At 44.8% G+C, this 27,702-nt stretch overlaps 1 protein-coding gene across 1 annotated transcript in view; it reads right to left on the bottom strand.

The window, feature by feature from the left end:
• Window positions 1-27,702, bottom strand: part of hpse2 (heparanase 2) — a gene marked incomplete at both ends in the record, with an annotated part of 168,878 nt that overhangs the window by 29,909 nt on the left and 111,267 nt on the right. The window contains one exon of the mRNA XM_084452250.1: window positions 10,845-10,990. Coding sequence (XP_084308376.1) covers window positions 10,845-10,990 — 146 coding nt within the window. The remainder of the gene's footprint in view (window positions 1-10,844; window positions 10,991-27,702) is intronic.

Here is a 27,702-nt window from a genome sequence, read left to right on the forward strand (position 1 = left end):
CGTTAAAAGTTAGACAGCTCACCAGAGAACCATGGTGCAACTCTATCTTTAATCCTAGTCCTCTTAAAAGGGGCGTGTTTATCTACAAAGTAATTGCATGTTTTTACAAAAGAGTAAAGGGCAACTTGCATGTCATTAGACTCAACCGAGCATGGACTATTACAGTCAGTCATGTCATCTAAGAAGGATTGAGCATTGAAAGATCTAATATTTCTCCTCAAGACAATGCGTGACCTTGTTTTCACCAGCTTTGTAGATCTAACACAAGCTATAGGACAGTGGTCTCTTATACCCAAATCAAAAACACCGCAGGCAGAAATCCTGTCACATCTATTGGAAAAGATTAAATCAATGGAGTGGAGAGTAGATTTAACACTTTTTTTTCCGATTCAGCCTAGTGGGCTCAGTAACCAACTGAGAAAGGCCGAGATTACCACTCACTTCCTTCAGATAGCCAGAAGCAACCAGTCCAGATTAAAGTCATCATCATCATCATCATCATCTTCATCCGCTTATCCAGGGTCGGGTCGTGGAGGCAGCAGCTCCAGCAGTGGGCCCCAGACATCCCTTTCCCTAGCAGCATCAACCAGCTCTGCCTGGGGAATCTTTAGCCGCTCACAGGCCAGTGCGGAGATGTAGTCCCGCCACCTAGTCCTGGGTCTACCCCGCGGCCTCCTCCCAGCCGGACACGCCTGGAACACCTCCCTAGGGAGGCGCCCAGGAGGCATCCTCACTAGATGCCCGAACCACCTCAACTGGCTCCTTTCGACGCAAAGGAGCAGCGGCTCTACTCCGAGTCTCTCCCGGATGACTGAACTTCTCACCCGATCTCTCAGGGAGACCCCAGCCACCCTCCGGAGAAAACTCATTTCGGCCGCTTGTATCCGTGATCTCGTTCTTTCGGTCATGACCCATCCTTCATGACCATAGGTGAGGGTGGGGACGAAGATAGACCGGTAGATCGAGAGCTTTGCCTTTTGGCTCAGCTCTCTTTTCGTCACAACAGATTAAAGTCACCCAACACAATCATCTCAGAATTTTAATAAAAGGACAGTATATCAGCGATTCTGTCAATAGCACTGACCTCAGCCTTGGGAGGCCTGTAAACACCAACCACAAATAATGAGTTGCTAGGCCCCAATTCAACCTTCAGTACAAGCAGTTCAAAACACTTTGGGATGGTAATGTAATTCACAACAGAGACGGACAGGCACAATTTTACATAGATAGCAACCCCACCACCCTGCCTAAGCTACGGAAGAGACACTATCAGACTTCTTTAGCCAGGTACTAGGACATCGGGGTCAGCCTGAAAGACTAGGATTTTCACATGATCTAATTTATGTTGCTGAAGGAGACTTCTTGTTTAAATGCATCAGCCCAAGCCCTCCTTTCCCTAAAGGCAGTTAGGACTATTTAAACAAGCCGGAGTGGACTCTAAGTCAGAATGGACAGAGCTTACAATGACAGGGGCCTGAGTCAAGGGGCGTAGGTATCTCATAATACCAAATACAGCACAGTCAAATTCTCCAAACCAACTTGTTAAAGACTGGAAAGCTTGTGTGATTAACTGCTACAGCTAAGTTGGTAGTTAGCCTATTTCATGAATGTGAATGAATGTTGAATGTTGGTGGTGGTCGGAGGGGCCGTTGATCTGAATGGCAGCCACGCTTCCATCAGTCTGCCCTAGGCCAGCTGTGGCTGCTGATGCAGCTTACCACCACCAGTATGACTGCGTGTGAATGATTGATGGTTTCTATGAAGTGCTTTGGGTATCTAGAAAAGCGCTATATAAATCCAATCCATTATTATTATTATTATTATTATTATTATTATTGGACCACAACGGACAACAGTGTGATTCACCTGAGGCCTAGGCCTAATAGATGTGTCAGCCCAATTTGAATGGCAGACAGGGAATCTAACCATGATTCTAGTGGGCATGTGTTGAGGACTAGCTGTCACATGGAGAGGTAGACAATCACCAGAAAGCTCTGATGTAGCACGATCCGTAGGAACAGGAGGTCTATATATATATTCATGAAGTACACAGTCATTAAAACGGTTTGGACTTACCCCACATCAGACCTCGCAGGACTTCAGAGCCAGGTCCATACTCATTGACAGCAGAGGAGCACCTGACCTGCTGGGATGGAGGCCATCCCAGGCAAAGAGGTCCCATCGGTTCCAGAAGGTAGTGAAGTTCTCAATGAAAGGAACCCTCAGCTTGCAGCAGTAGACTTTTAACCAGATGTGGAGCTGGCAGATCCTACTGTATTTGGCGTCACCATATTGGGGAGAGGAGAAGGGACCGGAGATGATGCAGGTCTGGTCCAACCCCAGAACAGTGCAAATCAGGGCCTTGAAGTCCTCCTTCAACCGTTCAGATTGCTGGAGCCTGATGTTGTTAGATCCGACACGGATGATGACAGATGAGACCAGAGGATGATCCTTGATGAGTGATGATGTCTGAGACCTTGGCCCCTGGGAAGCAGTAGGTCTGCACCTTCGGAACTGCAACATGATGCACCATAGAAGAGCCTAATATGAGCACAGATGCAGAGGACTTGTCGTGTACAGGAGGCACTGGAGACTGCTGGAGACAGGGCACCTTCCATTTACCCTCTGTGGGAGAATGGATTCTCCGATGCTGGTCAGGTAGAGGACCAGGCTGACTGGCCAAGCCGGGGGGCCACTTCGAGGAGTGAGTGGCAACAGGGGACCATGTAGGATGGGAGGTGAAGAGAATGGAGCTTGGACACCGAAGAGGGCAGCTGGGGGGCGCAAGAAGGGGCTCAGCAGGATCCATGGACGAAGGGGGGATGGGGCAGCTCACACTTCCAGTCCTTTTGCACCCAGGAGTGTCCAGGTGGGGATCCTCATTCCCCAGACCCACGGAGGTGTTCTCCAGGTGGATAGCCAAAGGAGGTGGAGAGACTACACGGGAAGAGTTCTCCCTCGCTTCCTGTCCTTGTGCCGGACGACAATCCAGGGATTCAGTGGCTTGGGGGTGGAGCATGACAGCTTGGGCTGTGCTCCAAGCATGGGCCAGAGGACCTCCCTTATCCCCACTCAAGGGTTTCAGCTCTGCCACCATCAGTGGTTCATAGAACTCATTTAAAACAGCAAACTTTGACGGAGCTTTTTGGCAGCAAACAAATATCCGCTACTTCCGTCTCTCTAGACCTTTGAATCATCCAACCCACAGTCCACTTGGTTTGACCAACTTGAAATCACGTACCGCATCAACACTCACCATATTGTCCTAATTTAACTTCAAGGGATAGGAGGAAGACTTGATTCAATTGCGGTAAGTAGGCTCTAGGTAGCAAATTACAAATGCATGGATAAGTTGGCTTGATCGTAGCGTAATGTAACGTGTTGCAGTTCACCTAAACTACTTATGGTTTTTATTAGCCACACAGTAGTGATGCACACAAATACGTGAGTAGGTTGTTCAGGCAGGGTGCTGGCTCCAAACCCTTTTGTGAATGTATTTTTGCCTTTTCTGTGAGCCCCATGAGTAGGAGGGCTAACCCCCGCAAAGCACGGCTGCCGGGAGTTGACCGCTAACGAGAGAAGGATTCACTGCTTTCAGGTGTTTGGACCAAGAGTGTTTTTTTGTTTTGTTTTGGCCCTCAATAAATGCAGCCTTAGCGTGGACTAGCATCAACCCCGGGTCCTCCGATTGTGTGTGTGTAGTGTGTGTGTAGTGTGCAATTTTTATGCTCTTATACAAGTAGAATGACTGTACAAAAAAGCCATTAAGTCATAATAAGGGACACTATGAAAGCCATCACTAATATGACCCCAGCCAGAAAATGACTTGGCACTCTGCAAAAAGCAAATTAATTAAAGGAGAACGCTCGTTTTTGACAACCTGGGGCCTCATTTATAAACGTTGCGTAAGTACAAAAGCGTGCGTAACCCATGCTGAGCAACTTTCTACGCAACTTTCGGTATTTATAAAAAACGAGCTGAGCGATAAGTTGGCGGAAGGTGTGCGTAACTCTACGCACACTTCGACCCTCCTTTAACTACGATAAGCACGTTTCTGGAGAAAGGGTAAAACGCGACTCCGATGACAGAGGGATGAAACTCGGGAAATTCTGCGAAACACATGACATATTGAATAATAAATACATCGGTCGCTGCAAGAAACCCTCCAATGTGTCACACAGTTTAAACTGAATCAATCGCCACCGTAGCCTATAATCACGAAATAATGATATTTAATAAATAAATTGCTTTGGATGTGCCTGTGAATTGACCCATTTGTGTCATAATATAATGTTATGATGTAGGCCTATTCATTTATTTATTTAGAAGCATCACGGGCAGTAGCCTATGAATAAAAGCCACATTACGTTGATAACACGACACAAGCCTATAGGCTTATCATAGTAATGATTCCGTATGTCGATAGCCTACAACTATAAGGCCTATACCGCACCAAACAAATGTTGCATTCGGCGTTTAAGTATATTTATTCAGTTAATCATGTATTTAGTTAATTATTCGTATGTTTAATTATCCACCTATTCATTCGTTAATGTATTTATGTATTTATAGCCTATATTTGATTAGGCTTTTATGTAGACCCGAATGACCACTGAGGCAAGCCGCAATTAAAATGATGTTGAGCGGTGAATGGAAATGTCCTACTTGAGGCAACTGTAGGCTACATTAGGCTATATTGTACATAATCATATATCCTCATATTGTCTTATGATTGTCATGTAGCAGGCATGCTAGGAATGTGGGCCTAAAAACGCATGTCATCCCAATGCTCACATGCCGCTTTGGTAGAATTAGCTGTGCGCAAAACAGCGCATGGAGGTGATGCGTCTCCAAGTTGTAAGAACACAAGGGAGCAAGTTAGATTATTCATTTGCTGAATCGTCATGTGTGAAGCTATAATTACGCTTTATAGAATCACATGAAACTCATCCATGGACCCCATATATTTACAAGACCTCGATACAGGCACTGATATAGCTGGATTATAGTAGGCCATGACGCACGGGGCCTTGGATATGCCGGGACTTGGCACAGATGTTCTAATATGTGCTTGGCTATCCCGCAACATCCATTAGAACACGCAGCTTCTATATGCCTACAGAATGTTTTGAGAAAGTATGTGAAATGCATGATATCCCGGAAAATACACAAATTGGCTGCTGCAAAGAACCCTCAGATCTGTCGTACAGTTAAATTGGGGATACTTGCCTTAAGTAGTCACTATAGGCCTACATGTTTGCATTGTTATGGATGTCATTGTAAATTGACCCGTTTATACGTTGATAAGTTAGGCATTTTATTCATGGGCCACCCTGTGAAGCATTAGATTACGTGCAATATAGATCCAAACCCCATTACCCATGCAACAACACTATAGGCTTATAATGATTATCAGTTTGGATATAAGCAGCCACCTAATAAGGCCTACCGCACTAAACGAATGCCAATATAGCCTGCATGATAGATAATTCATTATAATCTAAATGGGACCACTCAGGCCTAACAGGTGCTCTTATCAGTCGTGCACATGTGAAATTACAGTCATTTTTGATTCGTTCCGACTGATTTCGGAACGAAATCATCGTTCCGAAAAGATACTTTTGCGGCGTCTCTACCTCGTTGACCAATACCTCCACCTCGCATCGGTAAAATGTATCTTTCTCTTTCTGCCTTTTGCACTCGGCTCCATTGTCGTTGCATATGTATAGGCGTATCACTGACCATTTATAGGCAATTGTGGGCGTTAATTGGGGTGTGATCAGAACGCGCGTTCACGTGCGCCAAGTTAAGTGTTGATTGTGATTTATAAAGGGCAGCTGGCGTAGGCGTGCCTGAGTGAACATGGGTTGTGATACGCAGCATTTTATAAATCGGAGATTCTTTGTGCGTATATTTTAGTACTCATTTAGCTAAGCAAACTTAGTTACGTGGATTCTACGCAATGTTTATAAATGAGGCCCCAGGTTGTCAAAAACGAGCATTCTCCTTTAAATGACTTCTTCCTGAGATTTGAAACCCATGACTTCTCTTCTGAGTGTAATGATGGTTTACAGTCAGTATGTGTTACTGCCCAGGATGCTAGAGTGCTGATCGATCCTTATGAGGTCCAAACACTCTTTAAACGCAGTTGTGCAAAGAAAGCCACAGGGCCAGATGGCATCTCTGCATTCCTCCTTAAAACCTGTGCAGAGGAGCTGACATCTGCATTTTGCCCAGTCTTCCAAAAATCTGTGGACCAGCACACTGTCCCCATCCTCTGGAAGAAATCAATTAACACATGTCTCGAAAAAATCCTGTCCAAAGGAAAAAACAGATTTTAGTCCTGTTGCTCTAACATCAAATATAATAATTAAATGTTTTGAGAGAATCATGGTGTCATCACTCAGGAAAGAGGTTGAGTCTTGCATATAAGCAGGGCCGTGGTACAGATGATGCCATCAACAGCATCACTCATCTGGTCGCTAAACACCTGGAAGACCCCAAAGCTTATGCTCGGTTACTGTTTGTTGACTTTATCTCAGCATTAAACACACTGAAGCCACACTTGTTGATTGAGAAACTGAAACATATGAATGTTAATCCCTTCATTTTGAAATGTTTTTGTCTTTCTTAACAAACCATACTCAGCAGGTTAAAGTCAACAATGCTCTGTCTGAGTCCAGGTTGAACTACATCATTACATTTTCCGATGATACAGCCATCCTGGGCTTACTGCACAAAGATGGTAGTCCAGCGGCTTATCACTCTGAAATCGAAAAATGTGTTTGGTGGTGTGACTTTAACTATCTTGTGCTAAACGTGAAGAACACAGAAGAGATGGTGTTCAACCCTAAAGCAGTTGATGATTTGAGGCTTGAGGTCATCCATGATGAACCCATCACCCAGGTCTCTTCATATAAGTATTTGGGAGTCCATATTGATAACACACTTCACTGGAGGGCCCATGTGGAGAGTCTCTGCTCCAGACTGCAACAGAGATTGTACTTCCTGCGTAGACTGAGGGTCGTTGGCGTCGAGCAGAAGTTCATGTTGTTCTTTTATCATGCCGTGCTTGAGAGGATTGTAAGATATGGAATCACAGCCTGGTACGGTAACTTGACTGTACAGCTGAAAGCACAGATTGACCGTCTGGTACAGCATGCCAGGAAAATAATGGGAGTTAAATATCATCCGTCCCTTCAAACTATTCATGAGCAGTCCGTTATCAGACAGGCACAAAAAATAGTGTCTGATCCGGCCCACATTCTCCACTCTGAGTTCCAGCTGCTGCCCTTCGGCAGGAGATTCAGAGCTCCCCAGAGCAGGCTAAACCGCTTGAACATTTATTTTATTCCTATATGTCTATCAGGACTCTCAATGCACACAAGTACAGTGGTTTGGTATGTAACAGGTATAGTAGAGCACTAACAATGATATTTCTGGACTGTTTATTGGATTATTGTATTGACTATGTCCTTATTGGTTTCTGACTGAATCAACAATTGGTTGTATTGACTGTTTTATTTTACTTGACTGAGGGTTGTGCCATTGCTATTTATTTAATGTCTACTTAAATTCATGTGTTGAGGATGATTGCGATGTCTGTCTTGTGACATGCAGGACAAGTGGAGTCCACAACAAATTTCCCCACGGGGACAATAAAGGATATCAAATGAAATGAAATGAAATAAGTCGTTTTTCCACTGTCATGCAGGTCACATTTACTGTACATACGTGCAAAATACTTTTTTCCAAGCTAGACTGTGTTGTAGTTCCCTTACTATGTTCTTGACACTATTTTAATGCAGCATTAACATGGATCTTGATGTATTTTAATTCAGCATTACACTGTTTTAAATGTTGTTTTAATTCAGTGTCCGACTTATGCTAGCCTACGTTTTTATTGGAAACACTTCCTTCCAAATCCAAATAAAATATTCAATATTTTATTGTTTTCAATTTGTATTTTGATTGATTCATTTGTGGGGATTCATAGGGTTAAGAGTTAAAGGACAATGCTCGTTTTTGACAACCTGGACCTTATTTACGACATATTATAAGACGTTTGACTCACCGAGATCACTTTGGTGTAGTTCGGAGGCATGTAGAAGAAATTTAAAATCCAGCGCGAGCCAGTATATCCATGTAATGCCGGTGGTCGGGGCACTTAGAATGCAGTTTCTAAAAATCTATTTTCTGCCGCGAAACGGTTGTTTTCATCAATCTGTCTTGATGAATCGCTAGTTGTGCTTACATAGAGAGCATAGGCCTGTTGTGGTATTTCACATGCCTCTGTAATATGATCTTCAGAAACGTCTTTAGACACGAAATAGCTTCCTCACTTGCTCCAGCTGTGCGCATGCGTGCTGGAGCAAGTGAGGAAGCTATTTCGTGTCTAAAGACGTTTCTAAAGATCATATTACAGAGGCATGTGAAAAAACGAGCATTGTCCTTTAAGGGATTGATTACAAAAGTCGATTTTATTACCCTTTGAATATAAACAATAACATGCTGTAAAGTTACTGTATAAAACAGTTATCCGTCTGTCATATACTGCAATCCAATATACTGTAATACTGTTAAATGACCTTAGAACCCAGTTATTATACCATCAATACACTGTAATCCAATATACGCAATACTGTTAAATGACCTTAAAACACAGTTATTCTACTGTCAATATACAGTATTGTAATCCAAAAAATAAAATATGGTACATAAACCTTAAAATAACCCTGCTGCCAGTAATTTACTGTTATTTTACAGTGATTTTTTATTTACAGTGTACCCCTTCATGTGTTTAACCTTAGTGGTGAGCTTCATGTGTTTACCCTTAGTGAAGATCTTGGATTTTTGAAGAGTGTTTAGTGGTGATCTTGAACTTATGAAGAGTGTTTAGTGGTGAGCTTGGACTTATGAAGAGTGTTTAGTGATGAGCTTGGACTTATGAAGAGTGTTTAGTGGTGAGCTTGGATTTATGAAGATTATTACCCCTGCAGTTTGTTCTGTACACACAATTCTGTACACCTGCAGTTAGGCCAGGTGAATGATAGACCTCTTTTGAAATCTATTATGTATCTTATGTTGCTTTGAAAACATAGCGTGTGACGCTAATTCGGACTGGGAGGAATCTAACCCTGGAAGACCAACTGTCGTTCTCGGTACATATTGCATGGGTTACACGCTCTTGCAGATTCCTGCTCTACAACATCAGGAGGATTTGCCCTTTCTCACTGATGAAAAAGCGCAGGTGCTCATTCAGGCTCTTGTCATCTCTCGCCTGGACTACTGGGCTACCTTCTTGTTGGCATCGGCCATCAAACCTCTGGAGCTTATCCAGAAAGCTGCAGCTCGTCTAGTGTTCAACCGCCTGTTTTATCATTTTATCATAAGTGTCATGCAGTGTGGGAATTATACTGGTCTGGTCCTGGTCCTGGTCCTGGTCCTGGTCCTGGTCCTGGTCTGGACTGGTCTGGTCTGGTCTTGCCCTGCCTTGTCTTGTCTCTGTCTCAATACACTGGTCTTGCCATGACTTTGGTCCTGGTCTAGGTGGTCTTGACTACAACACTGCAACAACCAGACACCAAGCAAACGCATGCTAGAGACTACAATTCCCATGCCAGTTTCAGACCATACTAGATTGTATTATCTCCATAGCAAGGACATCACCCTGTCCAGAACCATAGCCCTACTCCCATACTCATTAGTCCAGGTAGCAGATCAACCCTGCCTGAAACTCTCTTAGTTGAACAGTCCAGACCATTGAGGTAAACGTCTGTGTGGTAGCTAAGTGAATGTGTACAGTATGCTTATGCAAGAGACTTGGTTCTAAATGCTAAATTGAAATCCTTTTGTGTTTGCTTGAGCCTGCATAGACGGTATCATATGTGGGGGGTGGGGGTATTTCAACCCAGGTCTGTTATGCAACATCCGTGCCCTGTAGTGTAGGTGAGGGTCTGTGTGCCTGTCTATCTATGCAGGTGGGGGAGATGGTAGGAGGAGACGCTGAGCAGTGTATGGAGGTGGGGATGGAGGGATGGAAGGATGGAGGGACAGGGGGTGGGCAAGGGGCAGTAAGCCTAGCCTGGTGCTGACAGCAGGACTGACCAGGTCCACATACGTCTAGGTGAAATGATAACCTTGAAACAGGGCTTGGTGGCAACATGGTTCCTCCTTCATCTGCTCCACACACAGACCAACCTATTGTCTGTCCCCGACCCCCCCCACCCAGCCGCCCTATCCCCCTTGCCTCTCCACCCTTCGCTGTACCCTGCCCCCACCCACCCCGACCACTACAACCCCCCCACCCCCCACTAAAAAAAAACCTCCAGCCTATCGAAACCAAGATAAAGGGCCTACACACCTTTCAGCGGCTCTTTGACAAGCAGGAGCGCCCCCACACACCTGATAAGTGATACCTGTTAAGTTTTTATGGCCTGTGCTCCCTGAAAGGAGGGGGGGGGGGGGGGGGGGTCTGGGGCAGGGGTGGTGTCTGGGGCCGGGTTATTTATGGGAGTGAGAAAGGGCCGGCTGGTTACTGGGCTGAGAGGGACACCAGACACTGCAAGCCTCGGGTGACTGGGCGAGCAGCAAAGAAGGTCGAGAACAAAGCTTGGAACGTCTGGAGTTTGGCAACAAAGTCAAGGGCCCCTCTGACATCAGCTCTGAAGTGAGGAGGTAGTACGTGTAGAGATCCACATTTGTTTTTGTTTATTTAAGTGTACATTGAAACATATCGTGTGTGCGTGCATGAGTGTGTGTGCATTCCTGTGCGTGCGAGTGCTTGAGCATGTGTGTTTGTTTGTGTGTCTACACGTGTGTGTGTGTGTGTCTCCAGTCCTTACTTGTGGAAGCTGGTACAGTGTGCGTAGATGCGTAGTTTGTCCCTTATGACCCTTCCAGGTCGAGGTTTCCTCTGTAGGCCGGCCACCCGCACGGTCAACACCCTGGGGCCCACCAGACGCTTGAAGACCAGCGAGAACCAGTAGTCCTGCAACACCAGCAACCACGCACGCACGCACGCACGCACACACACACACACACACACACACACACACACACACACACACACACACACACACACAAACAAGCGGAACATGGAACATGTTAGTAACAATGTAAAACTAATACACACACACACACACAGGTCAACATACTTACTCTATATAGACACAGGTCTAACTTACTGTATATGCACACACATGCACTTTTGCTACAGGTTCCCAGGCTAACCAGAAAGTCTAAACTGCAAGCTCTACATTTAGATTCCCCAACCCAGATATGTGACCCCCCCCCCACACACACCTCTACAAGTATGATTATTTGTGTCAAGAACATGAGCAGCACTTGAGACAGCACAGGGAGGTCCCTCAATGCTTGACTCCTAGACCCTGAGAGGCTTACAAGTGTCCACTTCAATATAAATCACCAAGCCTACCATTTGGGTCATAACAGGGTTCACCTAAACTGTAGGGTAGATCTGAGTAGAAGACTGAGAAGCAGAGGGAATGCGTGTGTGTGTGTGTGTGTGTGTGTCTGTGCTGTGCGTGTGTGCGCACTCACTTGGTGTGCGAAAGAGATTGTTTTATTATTGTCTTATAATTATTGTCAACGCTAAGGCAATATAAATCTGTTTTTTGTCATGCCAATAAAGCATGAATTGAATCGAGAGAAAGAGAGAGAGAGAGAGAGAGAGAGAGAGAGAGAGAGAGACTAGACCAGAACAGACCCATCAGACAAGATCAGAACAGATCAGACCAGAGCAGACTAGACCAGATCAGACCAGACCCATCAGACCAGACTAGACCAAATCAGATCAGACCAAACCAGATCAGACTAAACAAGATCAGACTAAACCAGATCAGACTAGACTACACCAGACCAAACCAGATCAGAATAGACTACACCAGACCAAACCAGATCAGACTAGACTACACCAGACCAAACCAGATCAGAATAGACTACACCAGACCAAACCAGATCAGAATAGACTACACCAGACCAAACCAGATCAGACTAGACTACACCAGACCAAACCAGATCAGACTAAACCAGATCAGACTAGACTACACCAGACCAAACCAGATCAGACAAGACCAGATCAGACCATCTAAACTGAACCAAACCAGATCTGATCAGAGGAGAAGAGACCAGATCGAACAGACCAGACCAGACCAAACAACACCAACAGACCAGTGGAGTGATTATCTCTCTATGTGGAAGCCAAACCATGAGGCCTCTCTGTCAGATTGAAAGAGACACTCTAATCTATGATAGAGGATTCCACAGAGCGGGGTGTGACTGCAGGGTCTGGAGTGGTCATTCAGCCACAGGGTGGATGAGGCTTGTCAATAGATGATTGATTTATTGCACAATGCAGAGCTGCAGTGGTCTCTCGTAGGTCAAGCCTTTTATCTCAGGGTTCTCATCTTGAAAGAGGCTCCTACCTTGTAATTGTCTCTAGGCCACAGATCTTTCACTTCAGATTCACCTTCTCCGTGCACCATGTGACGTCCGTGTTGTAAGGAACAGCCTCTGATCAGACACGCTCAAACAGCGGTAGAGACGCTCTGCAGCTGGGTCTAGTCAGACACACCATTGTAAAGGTGCACTGAAGTGGAGGGATGTACTGTAAATTATTGATGCAATATAGTATCATTGTTCATATTGGGACCCTCTTTCTCATTCCCCTCTTCTCTCCTCTCTCCTTCTCTTCATCTCACCACTTCCCCTCTCTCTCCACCACTCTCTCCTTCTTTCTCTCGTCTCTCCGACTCAACACCTCACCAAGCGGCCCTGAACAGCATGGGTTGGGAAGGCAGTTCCCATGCAATCCTGCATATGGCAACATTTAAGGGCTTCTCTTTTCCACACGGACTAACTTAATTTGCTGCCCCGGCATGGGGAGTATCTACAGAGTGCAGAGAGACCTACATACAGTCTGGGCCATAGGCAGAGAGAGATACTGGGGAGAGAGAGAGAGGCAGGGGTGGGTGAGGGGGGGGGTTGAATGGCCTGGAATACAATGGTCATCATATAAAACAAAGTTCTTTTTGAAGCAGAGCCCTGCACCAAGGCCTGTGGCTGGGAGGGTTTCATTCATACAAGATGGGCAGTAAGATACTATCTAGCGTTGGGGAATGCTGTTACACCCCTTAAACTATGTATTTGTCTTTGAGGATGTAAAAGACACTTCTAAAGCCGGGTTCACATACTGTACAACAGCTGCAACAAGACACTATAGTTTACGGACATCTGTCTTCTCGTCGTGAGTCTTTGCATTGGACAGGTTGCATCTTGATAATGCCAGTTTTAGAGCTTTCGGTGTTCCAAACAGGCAGTTCCAAAACGAATCAAATTAAATTCTAAAACCAGAGCATGACCGGTCTTTACCAAACGTCTTATAACATGTCATGGCGATGACTGATCCTACTCTGAGATGCTTCATGAACACGGCTCCAGATCCCACCACATGTAATACAGTAGTACACATGTTCTACCCAGCTGGGCAGCTAGCTACGCCAACCTGGCAACCCAGCTGGGCTGCAAGATATGCTAACCTGACAACCTGTCTCTGCCTGGCAAAACCAGCCAAACTCATCTCAATACCTGATGCCTGCAGAGGACGGCCAGACTAGTGCACCGGGGGGTTGAGGGGAGAGCAAGGGAGCAGCTGGATTGGGGGGGGGGGCGTGGGGGGGGGTAGAGGAAGGCATAAGAGAGGGAGAGGGGGAGTTAAGTCGGCTTGGCTGAGACCTGGTGAACACCCAAGCCTCATGAGATCAAAGACCAGGGTCAAACCATCAGGATCTATATCCAGAGGGGGGTTTAACCAGGGTTGGGGTAAACCATGAAGCGAGAGGTGAAGGATAATCAGCTAGCTTTCATTAGGCTTGCCTAACGAGCGTGGGGAGGCCAAAACAGACCTGGAGAAGATTAGTCGAGAGTGAGGCAAAGACAATCGGACTATCGGGGGCCCAGCTGAAGAAGACTGCCCAAAACAGAGTCCGATGGCGGGGTGTTATTGCGGCCCTATGCTCCACCTAGGAGCTTACAGGAATAAGTCAAGTAAAGCCGGGCTCAGACTACAGGATTTTTGGGCCGATTTATCCCCGATTCACCCCTCCCGACAATCGGAGGAGAAATCTGGTCTGGAACGTTGGTCGGGGACGATGATCGGCCCAGATTATCTTGTAATGTGAGGGGTTTACAGATCCAATCTTATACCTCCCGATCGGCTCGCAGACCCATCGGGGCGGCCCCGATAATATCAAACATGTTTGATATTTAAGATTATTACGTCCCGACTTTACAAGTGAGACGTCGAGACCAGTTGTTCGTTGCTCCCTCGGGCACGATAAGATCCTGTAGTGTGTGATGAGCCGTTATTTTCAAATCTTGCTGTGTGTGCTTGTTTGAGATGCGCAAGAAGACTGTCTGTTAAGATTCTCCTTATGTGCGTGATGTAACCCGATTTCGAAATTGGTTAGGATTTTAAATATCCTGTAGTGTGTGCCCGGCATAAGTCAACGAGGCAAAAAGAGAGCCGTCAGTAAAAACTACAAGTCATTTACTGGTGCAGATACAGTCAAATACAGTACCAGCAAAAACTACAAGTACTAGAACCAGTACTTGGGGTGCACTTGATTTAGACCGCCCAGTAGAATAGAACCAACGAAACAGCACTGAAACCACAAAATGTGAGATATATTACATGGACCTTAAATCATAAAAAACTCAAGTATTTGACCCCAGGTCTGCAAGGAGCAGAGAAGCTGCTTGAGGAACAAGTGGTGTCTAGCTGAGATGGAGGACAAGATGTTTGAGATGTTTTGCTGTAGAAAGATTAGCTGAATCCACAGAACAAACCCACGCTCCGACCAGGGACGATAAAGCTGTTCCCAGGACCGGATTGGTTACATAGCTTCAGTTAACAGCAGATTTGCGGTAGTGCCTATAGTGCCAGATACAAGGACTTCATCCAACACTGACATGACAGCTAGAGAGAGAGGGAGGGGGAGAGGAAATGAGGGCGTGGTCAGGGGCATAGTGGGCGGGCGATGACACCCAAAGTGATATGCGATTATAACTGAAATAATCCTTTGGCCAATGAAGACATATCACAGTGACAGGGTGCAACAGGGTTGCCACAAGCATTTCCACTTAAATGACACATTAGAGAACAGTGACATGGGGGAACCACACTTTGGATGTGAGATGTTCCAGGCGGTACAGGGTTGGGGTTCCATGGGATTGGTCAGAGTGCTGACTGATCACGCCTGTGTCCTCACCATCCAACGTCACACAAACATAAATCACTAGACCAGACTAGTTCTCCTGTCAAGCATCTCAAACAGTGGGATGTCTCTCTCTGTCTCTTTCTCTCTCTTATTTTCACTCTCTCACGTTCTCTCTCTCTCTCTCTCTCTCTCTATCATACCTGTTCTCTCTCTCTCTCCTCTGTAATGTTTTTCGGACAGCAGGCTTGTCTTTCCCTCACAGTGGGAAGCAGGCTCTGTCTCCATCTCCCTGTTCCTCCCAAACTGTGATGGGCCTCTACAACCCTACCCTTGGGACGGAGAGAGAAATGACAAAATGGAAAGAGAAGGATAAGAGGATACAGAGAAGGACTGGTCCAGTTGGACCCGGGCCTTATGGCAGGGATCAGGAGGGTACCGTGGAGGTGGGTGGATGTCTGCCTGTCTGTCCATCTGTCTGTCTGTCTGTCTGTCCATCTGTCTGTCTGTCCATCTGTTTGTCTGTCTGTCTGTCCATCTGTCTGTCTGTCTGTCTGTGAGCCTGTCTGTGTATCTGTGTCTGTTTGTCTGTCTGCCTGTTGGTCTCTCTGCCTACCTGCCTCCATGTCTGTCTGTCTGTCTGTGTGCCTATCTATGTGTCTGTCTATGTGTCTACCTGTGTGTGTGTGTGTGTGTGTGTCTGTCTGTCTGTCTGTCTGCCTACCCGTGTGTCTGTTTGTCTATCAATCTACCTGTGTCTATCTGTGTGCCAACCTGTCTGTCTTTCTGTCTGTCTGTCTGTCTGTCTGTCTGTCTGTCTGTCTGTCTGCCTTCCTATGTGTGTGTCTGTCTGTCTTTCTTTGTGCCTATACTTGTGTGTCTGTATATCCGTCTGTCTGCCTAGCTGTGTGTGTCTATGTTTGTGTCTGTCCAGAGGGAAGGGATCAGAGCGGACCGGGACATAAATCGTCTGAGTGGAGGACAGGTCGGCCCTGCTGTGGATTCTCCCTGTGGGGATGCTGACTCCACCTTCAGACGCCTCCATTATGTTAAATGCATTGTGCTCCCAGTAGGAGACATCGTTCCCAGAACACAGACTGAGAGGAGAGGGGGAGAGAGAGGAGAGGTGGAGGGAGAGAGAGGAGAGGGAGAGAGAGAGGTGAGGTGGAGGGAGAGAGATGGGGGAGGGGAGCAGGCCTCTGGTCTGAAGCTTTGCCTGGAGTGGGGCTGGAGCATTTAATGCACTGTTGATGGGGGAGGAGAATGATAAATGTGGAGAGGATGATCAGTGTTATTGTTGCAGGCCGTTTTTAGCTGTGACCAGCAGCTCTATGGCTCGCTCTGTCAGTTGGACGGTCAGTTGGTTGGCTGGCTGGTTGGTTGGCTGGCTAGCTGGTTGGTTGGTTGGTTGGTTGGTTGGCTGGTTCGTTGGTTGGTTGGTCAGTCAGTTGGTTGACTGGTTGGTTGGTCAGTCACTTGGTTGGTTGGTTGGTTGGTTGGTCAGTCAGTTGGTTGGTTGGTTGGTTGGTTGGTCATTGATTGTGGCACCATGGCTGTTAATAATCCACTAATTAGACAAGAGAGGAGAAGATTTAGCCAGATCATTTTAAACTCTCATCATTCTTTGCATGGCCATCTTTTAAGGTTGTATCCCAAAAAGTAAACGTTGCAACATAAAAAAAAAACAGTATTTCCAAAGGTCAAATGCAAAATATAATTCAATTCAGCTTCTTTAGAGGTCTGAATGTGACTAACATTATTGAATATTACTTTCGGAGTAATAATTACAGTACATTTTGTTCTGATTCCACCAATTTTGCTCTGGAAGCAAATTCAGTCCCCTAGCTATCTTTAATGAAAACCATGTCTTCTTGATCCATCCAAGTCTCATATAAATCATTTTTATGAACTTGGCACTCGTCGGTAGCATTGTATCACTGGCTCCCTCGCTCTGGATGGATCAAAGAGCCCTGTATGTCTTGGGTGCTGCCAGCGGCACTATGCATTCCCTACACAAATTAACACTGTAGTTCTCCTGTCAAGCATCTCAAAGCAGTGGGATATCTCTTTGTCTCTTTCTCTCTCTCTTGTTTTCTCTCTCTCTCTCTTTCTCTCTCTCTCTCTCTCTCTCGCTCATTTTATCTCTCTCTCGTTCTTTCTCTCTCATTTTCTCCTTCCTCCATCTCTTATTCACCCTCTCTCTTATCTTCAATTCAATTCAAATTAATTCAAAGGGGCGTTGTTGGCATGGGAAACATATTTATTAGATTTTCACTCTCTCTCGTTCTCTCTCTCTCTCCTCTGTAATGTTTTTCAGACAGCAGGCTTTTCTTTCCCTCACAGTGGGAAGCAGGCTCTGTCTCCATCTCCCTGTTCCTCCCAAACTATGATGGGCCTCTACAACCCTACCCTTGGGACAGAGAGAGAAATTACAAAATGGAAAGAGAAGGATGAGAGGATAGAGAGAAGGACTGGTCCAGTTGGACCCGGGCCTTATGGCAGGGATCAGGAGGGTACCGTGGAGGTGGGTGGATGTGATGTCTGTCTGTCTGTCTGTCTGTCTGTCTGTCTGTCTGTCTGTCTGTCTGTCTGTCTGTCTGCCTACCTGTGTTTCTGTCTGTCTGTCTGTCTGTCTGTCTGTCTGTCTGTCTGTCTGTCTGTCTGTCTGTCCATCGGTCTGCCTACCTGTGTCTGTCCAGAGGGAAGGGATCAGAGAGGACCGGGACATAAATCGTCTGAGTGGAGGACAGGTCGGCCCTGCTGTGGATTCTCCCTGTGGGGATGTTGACTCCACCTTCAGACGCCTCCATTATGTTAAAAACATTGTGCTCCCAGCAGGAGACATCGTTCCCAGACTGGGAGTAGAGGGGGAGAGAGGAGAGGTGGAACAAAAGAGACAGGAGAAGGCTGAGAGAGTTGAGAGAGGGAGGGGGGGAGAGAGGGTGGAGGGAAAAGAAAGCGAGTCCCTTGTTGATGAGGCCAGTTGCAGTCGGAAAGAAACTGTTTTGTGCAGATTTTGGTCCTGATGGGCCGCAGCCTCCTGCCGGAGGGGAGTGGTTCAATGAGCTGGTAACCAGGGTGGGAGGGGTTGGTTAGAGGAGTTGAGAGGAAAGGATGCAGCCTTGAGGGGAACCCGTGCTGATGATCCGGGAGTCAGAGATGTGTTTCCCCAGCTTCATGTGCTGCTTCCTGTCATAAAGGAAGTTGGTGATCCACTTGCAGGTGGGGTCAGTTAAGTGCACCTGGGAGTGCTTGTCCTTCAGCCAAGCTGGGATTATGGTATTAAAGGGGAAAGGTGGAGCTGAAGTCCACAAACAGAATCCTGGCATATTTTCCTGCAGAGTCCAGCTGCTGAAGGAAGAAGTGGGGGGCCATGTTTACTGCATCGTCCACACACCTGTTGGCTATGTACGCGAATTGCAGGGGGTCCAGGAGTGAGTCTCTGTTGGTTTTGAGGTGGAACAATACAAGGCACTCAAAAGTTTTCATTACCCCAGAGGATGGGTCTGTACTCATTAAGTCCTGTGATCCTTGTTTTTTTGGGAGACGGGGATAATGGTACAGGTCTTGAAGCAAGCCGGTAAGTGGCATATCTCCAGTGAGGTGCTAAAAACGCCTGTGAACACAGGAGACAGGTGATCGGCAGATTCGGCACAGTACTTCAGGATGGAAGGAGAGACAGAAAGCCCTATTTTCGTGCGGGCGCTAAGTTGCGTTGCGCGCGTGCCCTAGCGAATTGTGAGTTTCATCCATCGCAAACTCAATGGCTGCCTTCTGAATAGTATATTTCTATACTATATACAGTAGTATGCCAAAAAAGAATACAGTATGTCCCAGTCAACCTGGTCTCACTCAGCCGACTTCAGAATTTGACGTTTGTCCGTTGCCTCCAAACGTCATTTCTAGACGGCATCATACAACTCTAAACGTCATTTCTAGACGGCATCATACAAATGATGAAAATAACGTATATGCGTGGAGGCGCTCGGGCAGCGAGCATTGAGCAATTCCACAACAACTAAGCACAAAACTCTGAGAACAACCAATCAAAAACGTAGGCCTATCCCACGTCGTCTGCCGACGTATAACTGTATGATGCCGTCAAGAAATTACGTTTGGAGGCGATGGACAAACGTTGAATTCTGAAGTCTGCCAAGTGCGACCAAGCTGTCCCAGTACATAGTATGCCACATGCAGTATGGCAAAAACACCAGGATGTCCTACTACATCCGATCATATTTTGCAGTATGCAAGTCAGAAGGCTTTTCTGGCTATTCTGACCCACAATCCTGTGCTCAGCAGAAATTACATCACATTTGCGAGTCGCGACAATTGCGGACGAATTTTCCTTTATAGACTGTGATGGATGTGGTCAAATTTGTTGTGAGAAAGTAGTATTTCCTAACTTTATGCATACTGCGTGCAAAGTAATACTTTCTAGGGGCAGCTAGCTGTAGTACCTACAGTATGTACTGGTCGTAAAAAGTAGAAGTGTGTAATTCGGAACGCAGCCAATATTTCTTGCCTCTGCCGAGTTTGCCAATTTCCTGGTATGCAAAGAAGATGCTTGCACCACAGTGGGTTGGCCAGTGTAATAGGGGGTGTGGCTATTTAAATGAATTGAAAACATTAGTGCTATATACAAGTTTGATGTCAAATAATGTGCTTAACTAGACCACCACTAAATGTAACCGAGTGAAACGTGAGAGCAACTGTCAGCGTGTCTGCTTCCCAATCCCGCTCTGGGCATGCCAACATAAATGGGTTACAATGGTGCCGTGACCCGGATGCCCGGAAGTCCAGCGTAATTATGTTCATATTTCATATGCTACACAGAATAGGCTGTAGGCTACACGGAAAAGAGTGGTTCATGTCTGCAAGTAGTTTGATATTGTCAATCATTTCCCTTTTATGATAGATGGTGAGTGGAGGGCAAAATGACACCAGAAAAAAAGAAGACATTACAATTTTTTTTGGGTCAAAGCAACAGAAAGGCAGGAGAGGCAGGAGATGCCTCAGGGTTACAGGTGAGATTATAGTCTGACTCAACAGATGTAGGTTTTGTGGATAAACCTTGTCATTCATTGTTACATTGCCCAATCAGTGGCCACAGAAATTAATCTGTATTGACGTCACCTGGTAAGTGGTTGCGAGAGCCGGCAAGGGCTTGAAATGATATAAAAAGGAGTGGGACAACACATTGCGACATCACGTTACATTGAAGCAAAAACATATTTCTTACTGTTGTGGGTTTGGATCTTTTTATTAACATTTAGATTTTACGTTATGTTTACCCTCAAAACATTTCTATTCAACTTGTTGAAATCATTTCATTTTGTGGTCATAAGCTAATAACAGTACAATACTGCCTGTGATTCTAGTTTGTGATGAATCCAAAAGTATTTACTCAAGAATGACACTTCTGCACAAATACCTCACAACTCTTTCATATTCATACTGGAAATCTAAATTCAAACCCTGCACACTGCATCAAACACTGCACACTGAAATATATGTAAATTATAACCATAGCCAACATATTTTCAAACAAATCAAATTATACAAACCCATAGGGTTGATAACCTATAAATATTGAAACCAAAAGAATTATAAGGCTACTTGTGCAGATAAGCAAGTCCAGCTGAAAACATGAAAACATATTTGTAACGTCAATGTTAGGGTTGATCCGTCTGTGCTTGTTTATTGGCAGTTCTTCAAGTAACCCCGTGTTTCACACCATAATGTTCACAACATGAACTGTGGGTAATTCCCTCAGGCAAAGTCTGCAGAAGGACTTAGGGTAATTGGACATTAAGGGCTCAAAATGTCTGACAGAGAGCCCTTCTGCACTTGACGATTTGACAATGGGACAGCCCTAAGCCCTAACACACTTAGCGGGAACACACCTGTGAGTCCGTACGGGTGGACATTGTGACTGGGCCTGCATGTCATCGATTTGTGAATGATGTGAAAGATGCGAATTGGTCATGGGTAGGTGATGAGGACGATCCAGAAACGGAGCTAAATGTGTTTATGAAACTGTTTACCAAAATTGCAGATAAGCATGAAAAAGCAAAAAAATTCACTAAGATCAAACTGTGCCCCATGGATCAATGCAGACCTCAAACAATTGATGGACCAACGTAACGAGGCAAAAAAAGAGGCAGACAGATCTGGACTACTGGCAGATAGGAAGACCTACTGTACACTACGAAATCAGGTAACCTAATTTAATAGGAGTAAAAAGAGGGATTATTACCAGAATAAAATTAATGATGTTAAACATGATGGGAAACAATTATGGAAAGTATTTAATGAAGTAATGGGCAGGAATCCCAATCAGTCTGTCTCGTACATCGAGTCTGAGGGTAAATTCCTAACCAAACCAAAGGATGCCAATTATCTTAAAGGGTTCCACATATGCTAATTTAACCTACCTTCTATCTCTACCTTTGGTCCCGAAAATGTGTTCTATAATGTCCTTTGGTCTGAATAAACATGTATTTATTTATCAGGGCTATTTTAGTATCCCCCCCCCCCCCCCCAGGCTGAATTGACTTGATTCAGAGTATGCAAATTATTTATTTAAATTAGTTCCCGCCAGGTAATGTTACCGCCCACTTTGCTGTTTTGAAAAGATGGCAGCTAATTTGGTTCCTTACGATTTTGACCCGCCTAGCGATCCAGAAAACGACAACCACCAGCCGTTAGGGTTAGGGTTGCCACCAGGTGCATCAATCAAATGCATCGATTCTATTGACAGGTGTCATTACAGCGATGCGTGTGCAATTTCGAAACAGGATGATGATGTTGCACAGAAAAAGGTCTATAGCTTACCAGCAACTTGTTGGCTAATGTACCCGAGCCTTTTTAGTTTACCAGGAGGCTAAAATAGCAGTCACATAGGCCTAACGTTATTACCAAAAAAGCAAATAGGCGAGCCAACTGTAAACAATTTTAAGTGCCTGTTAGAATAATACTAACGTTAGCGCGCCGGCTACAACAGCCACCATCCACACACACAAAGCACAACTCGTGGAGTTTGGTATTTTTGTACTTACAGTTTCAGCGTCTTCACGAACAGTTAGTATGGCATCATTAGAAGCAAGAACTTTGCAAGTCCTTGTTCAAACTGGCCGAGATTTATGAACGATTCGCGAGTAAAGTGCGTAGCGCACACTAAGACTGATTTAGGAAGGGTTTCGGGAATATTACAATTATAAATAAAATTCAACCACTTATCCTTTCTTTCATCGCGTGGGAGGGAGTGGAGAGGCTTGTTTGTTAGAGAACAGCCAAGGACATGGCACCGTTTACCAAATTTAATGTCCATCCTCGTAGGAGAGACTGGAGACGCGAGGCTAGGTAAATGATAAGGTGGCCTACGCAACAATCTAATTATGCTAATCAGGGGCGAAGTATGCAAATTCTCAAAAAACGTGACGTCAGGGCCCCCACTTCCGGAAAATGAAGCAATTGATAGGAGGGGGGAGGGTGGGAAAGCACTCACGGGCAATACAGAGAGAGCAGCGAGTGTTAGGAATTGGGACTGGGCATATCAGTAAGACTCTCAAAAACCGAAATGAGGGTGAAAAATACATTTTAGATTGAGTTTAGCATATGTGGAACCCTTTAACGAATACTTTACCAACAAGGTTGATAACCTTAGGCAGAAGATGAAACCAACAGACTCTGGATCATCATATGCATTGATAGATAACTGCATTATGTCTGGAAAAAACTGCACATTTAATTTTGAACTGTTGGAAAAAGAGGAGGTAGGATGCCTGTTACAATCTCTGCCTGATAATAAATGGGCAGGGACGGATAATATGGATGGTAAATTGCTTAGAATAGCTGCTCCCTATGTCACCAGTCCAATTTCTCATATTTTTAATAAATGCTTATCAAAAGGATTGTATCCCCAAAATTGGAAAGAAGAAAAAATTATTCCATTACCCAAAGATAAAAAATCGCCCTTCTCAGGAGCCAACAGCCGTCCGATAAGTATCCTCCCTGTGTTAGGCAGACTACTGGAAAAACTCGCATTTGTGCAAATCATGGACTATTTTACAGTCAATAAAATCATCACTGGATCACATCACGCTTATAGAGAGAATCATTCCACGAATACTGCACTTGTGGAAATGACAGACAATTGGTTAACATCTATTGATAATAAGCAAATAGTCGGAGCAGTATTACTGGACTTTAGTGCTGCTTTTGATGTCATAGACCACACACTATTGATAGGCAAACTCAAGTGCTATGGCTTTAATTAAAATACACTGTGCTGGATGGAAAGCTATCTGTCTAACAGGTCACAGAGAGTCTTTTTTAATGGTAATCTGTCTGACAGTAAGGACATATATTGTGGTGTCCCACAAGGAAGCTGCTTAGGACCACTGTTCTTCTCAATATTTACTAATGATCTACCGTCATATGTCATAAAAGAAGCAAGTGTAGTTATGTACGCGGATGATTCCACTTTGTATGGTGCTGCATCTACTTGCAAAGAATTGCCTGAAGTACTGAATATGGAACTGGAGAGAGTGTCAGCATGGGTGGAATGTAATATGTTGGCGCTAAATATCGCCAAAACAAAAAGCATAGTGTTTGGCTCCAGGTCTACTCTGGCTGGGGATCCACAACTGAAATTGATCCTGTTGGCACTACCAATTGAACAGGTTACAACAGCTAAACTTCTGGGAGTGACACTGGATGACTCACTGACATGGTCAAATCACATTGCAAACATTGTTACCAAAATGGGGAAGGGAATAGGAATGGTAAAGAAATGCTCTGCGTATTTAGTCCCAGCCACACTAAGTCAGGTAACCCAGTCATTGGTCCTGTCTCATATACAGTATTGTCCAGTCACGTGGTCTGCTCGCAAAAGGGAAATAAACAAGCTCCAAATAGTACAGAACAGGGCGGCTAGAATGGTTATCCACTGCACAAAGTGCACAAACATTGAATATATGCACTCACGATTATCATGGCTCAAAGTTGAGCAAAAGCTTAAAGTAAGTCTGCTTTGTTTTCTTAGGAATGTGTTAGTTTCAGAAAAGCCAGAAAATGTATACAGCAAAATAATCTACACAAATAAGAGACAACATCACTTTACAAGGAGCACCAGTCTCGGTCATTTGCTACTTCCTAAGCCGAGAACAAACTCTCTTAGATCCACGTCATATATAGAGCAATCATAGACTGGAATAAACTTCCCTTTCAAATTGCAAGTATACAAAACAGGTTCACTTTCAAGAAACGATTGAGGAATTATCTATGTAGCAGATGACCACATGATGGATATAGGTATTAATATCCATATACTGTAATGTCCCTGTGATGTTGTGATGTTCTGTCAGTAGTGTGTACTGTTTTATGTGTTGTAATGTCATGCTGCATGTCATTATGTGTATAAGTGTACTATGTGTTGTAATGTAATTGTATCTGATTGTATGCAATGTCATGTATGTTATATGTTATGTGCAGGGTTGGGAAGGTTACTTTTAGAAAGTAATCCCTTACAGTTACAAGTTACTTGTGAAAAATTGTAGTCAGTAACGTAATCCGATTACCACAATTTAAAAGTAAAGTAAGGGATTACTTTCAGTTACTTTTGGATTACTTTAAATAAAATGTACTGTGTATTTCACCAGAAATCCTACATTATTTATTATTTTTCTGTGTTCTAGAGCTGACAACATAGAACAGCAGTTGCCCAGCGCCTGCCCAGTTAGAGCAAGTTTTAATGCCAAGAGGTTAGGGTGCGTGTCATCTTACCTTGGCTAGTTAATTGCAGTCTGCAAAACACGACACTCGTTGCTAACGTAGCTAACGTTAGGTGTAAACGTCGAAGCCAGCTCTAAACTCCAGCTCTAATGCATTCTAAGCAGCTGTGATTGACGCTATTCAGCTATACAGCTTGCTAGTGGACACACAGCCTTATATATTATGGATAAAGCACCAACTGACCAGTTTTCCCAGGCAGTTAGTTATAGCTCTTGAATAACACCGACAAGCGCTATTGAGTGAAAATAATCTGAATGGGCACTTATGGTGCGTTCGTTTGTGGTCGGAGGTGGCAAGTCGCAAGTGGCAAAATACCTACCTCCGACCTGTGTGCATTCGAGCTATAGCGAATGATACGATGATGATATGATATGATATTGACATCAGCCGGCAACTGGGGGCTGAGAAACATATCCGAATTTGCGACGAGGAAGTGCGAGTTCATGCAGCGTTTTATTTAATCATTCCTAGTAGCAAGTCGCAATTTGCCACCTCCCAGTTATAAACGAATGCACCATTAGGTCTGGTTTTCTGGTTGAACATTAGTGCTATACTGTAGAAGACTACTACTAGCTAATTTAGCTGTCAGTGGAAGTAAGGTTAACGTTGGCTACCCTAACATTAGCTAACGTTAACTTACCTGCAAATGCTCTTTCAGGTTGGACATTGAGTCCTTGGCCGTCGAGAGGGTTTTGTTGGCTGGGAGGCATAGTTTAGGCTACACTGTGCTGTAATATTGTTGTGGTTCTGTGACAGGTAAATAAAAAAAATGCTGGTATTTCCAGGATTTTAATGCACATTGCGGTATTTCTGCCATGATGGCCGTGCTGCTCGCTGTCTGACTGGCAGCTGTGGTCCAACGAGCACATCAGTGGGAATCTTGTTGGCGCGCTGCGCGCAATTGGTATTACTAGCCTACTTCTTTTTTTTTATTTTTTTAAAGCTATTTTGTAAAACTGATGAGGAGGCGAGGGGTGATTGTAATCACGCCTGGAATCCCCGTTAATGTAACTGTAATCAACAGTAGATTACATATTTTAAATTGTACTGTAACGGATTACAGTTACTGTTTTTTTGTAATCTGATTACGTAACGGCGTTACATGTAATCCGTTACTCCCCAACCCTGGTTATATGTACATGTGTACGTACTGTATGTATGTGTGTATGTATGTTATTTTATTTAAATTTTTATGGACCCCAGGAAGATTAGTGGTTGTCCTGCAACCATTAATGGGGATCCTAATAAAACTAAACAAATGTCTGCCTCCCAAGCAGGAGGCCCCAGTTCTGGTCCCGCTCTGAACATGCCAAAACATATGGGTTACATTCATGCAAACGCTGGCTGGCCATTTGATGACGTTATTGATGCATACTGCGCGTATGAATGTGAAATCATGACAATGTTGTGTCAATATTGGGAAGCACCCTTTCAGGCCCATGGGTAGCTTGCAAACTTCAAAACTACTGAACCACAGCTGATGGCTATTCAATGAAGACACATGAAATACTGAAGCCAACTCTACCGTTCAGTCAGATACACCTATGAAATAAATATATTGTTTGTATAAGGCCTACTGCATGATGAACATGATTGAAACATGCCTATTTGCAGTTCTGAGTTTATAGATTATTGCTTTCAATATTGCTTTCAGTTGGACAGGCTAATAAGGGGAACCTAAAAAATAAAGAAAAAGAGATTGTCCAACAATACAATGCAGGTGGTCTCCAAATGTAAATTCCCATAATCTAGAGATATTCTTTCCATTAGCCCTACAGACAATGGAGTAGGCCTACATGAGGTGGTTTGTGATGCATTGTGCTGCATTGTGACGCCATTGTGAAGCATGTTTGCCAATTATCCTGATCCGCCAGCCTACAATTGTTCCCACAACACCTACACAACGTGCTTCGTATTTTTTCTAGGGCCCGATCAGTGATCGAGGGAACCTTTAGATCCAGAGGTAGGCTATATACAGTACAGGTTCTTTTTGGGGGGAAGCGCTTCTGACGCACGCAAAACTGTCATCAGGACATTGCCAAATCTATAGTGTTGGCACACAGGTATTTAAAGGGATGGAAAACAGGAGTTGTGTGTGATTGGCCTTTATGAAACCAAACCCCTACCACACCCACATGTATTCAATTTGCTTAATCCGACCTCTTTCACAACTGCACTAGGGTTGTTGCCGAGGGTGCGCTAGCGTCCTCAGTCACAAAATTCCCCAAATTGTGTTGGCCACGCCTTAGAGCACCAGCCCTCACTTTTGCGTCTGCGTTAGCGACAGCGTCGGATTCACCAAAATAGGGCTCAGAGTCTGGTCCAGCTGCAATGCAGGGGTTCTGTCTCTTAAACAGCCTAATAACGTCCCTCTCCATGCATGGAGATCAGTGTTTTTGCTGAATGCTGTTTTTGAGGCTGCTGCCGAAGGCCCCAGTACTAGGGATTGTCGCATTGTCACTTGCTCGGTAGCTCTGGTCGTCGTTTATTGCTGGCCGGCAGCTCTCTGTTGGCACCACAAGAGGGCAGTAGTCCCTCCACCCTAATCTAACATTATGACATTATCATTTTCCTAGAACAAACTAACACTGTTAGAGAAAGCAACAAACACGAGCAAGCCGAGCAAGCCGTCTAGTAATTAGGGCCCGAGCACTGGCACTGGCCCTAT

This window comes from Borostomias antarcticus (genome assembly GCF_949987555.1).
Source record: "Borostomias antarcticus genome assembly, chromosome: 17".
Classification (NCBI taxonomy): domain Eukaryota; kingdom Metazoa; phylum Chordata; class Actinopteri; order Stomiiformes; family Stomiidae; genus Borostomias; species Borostomias antarcticus.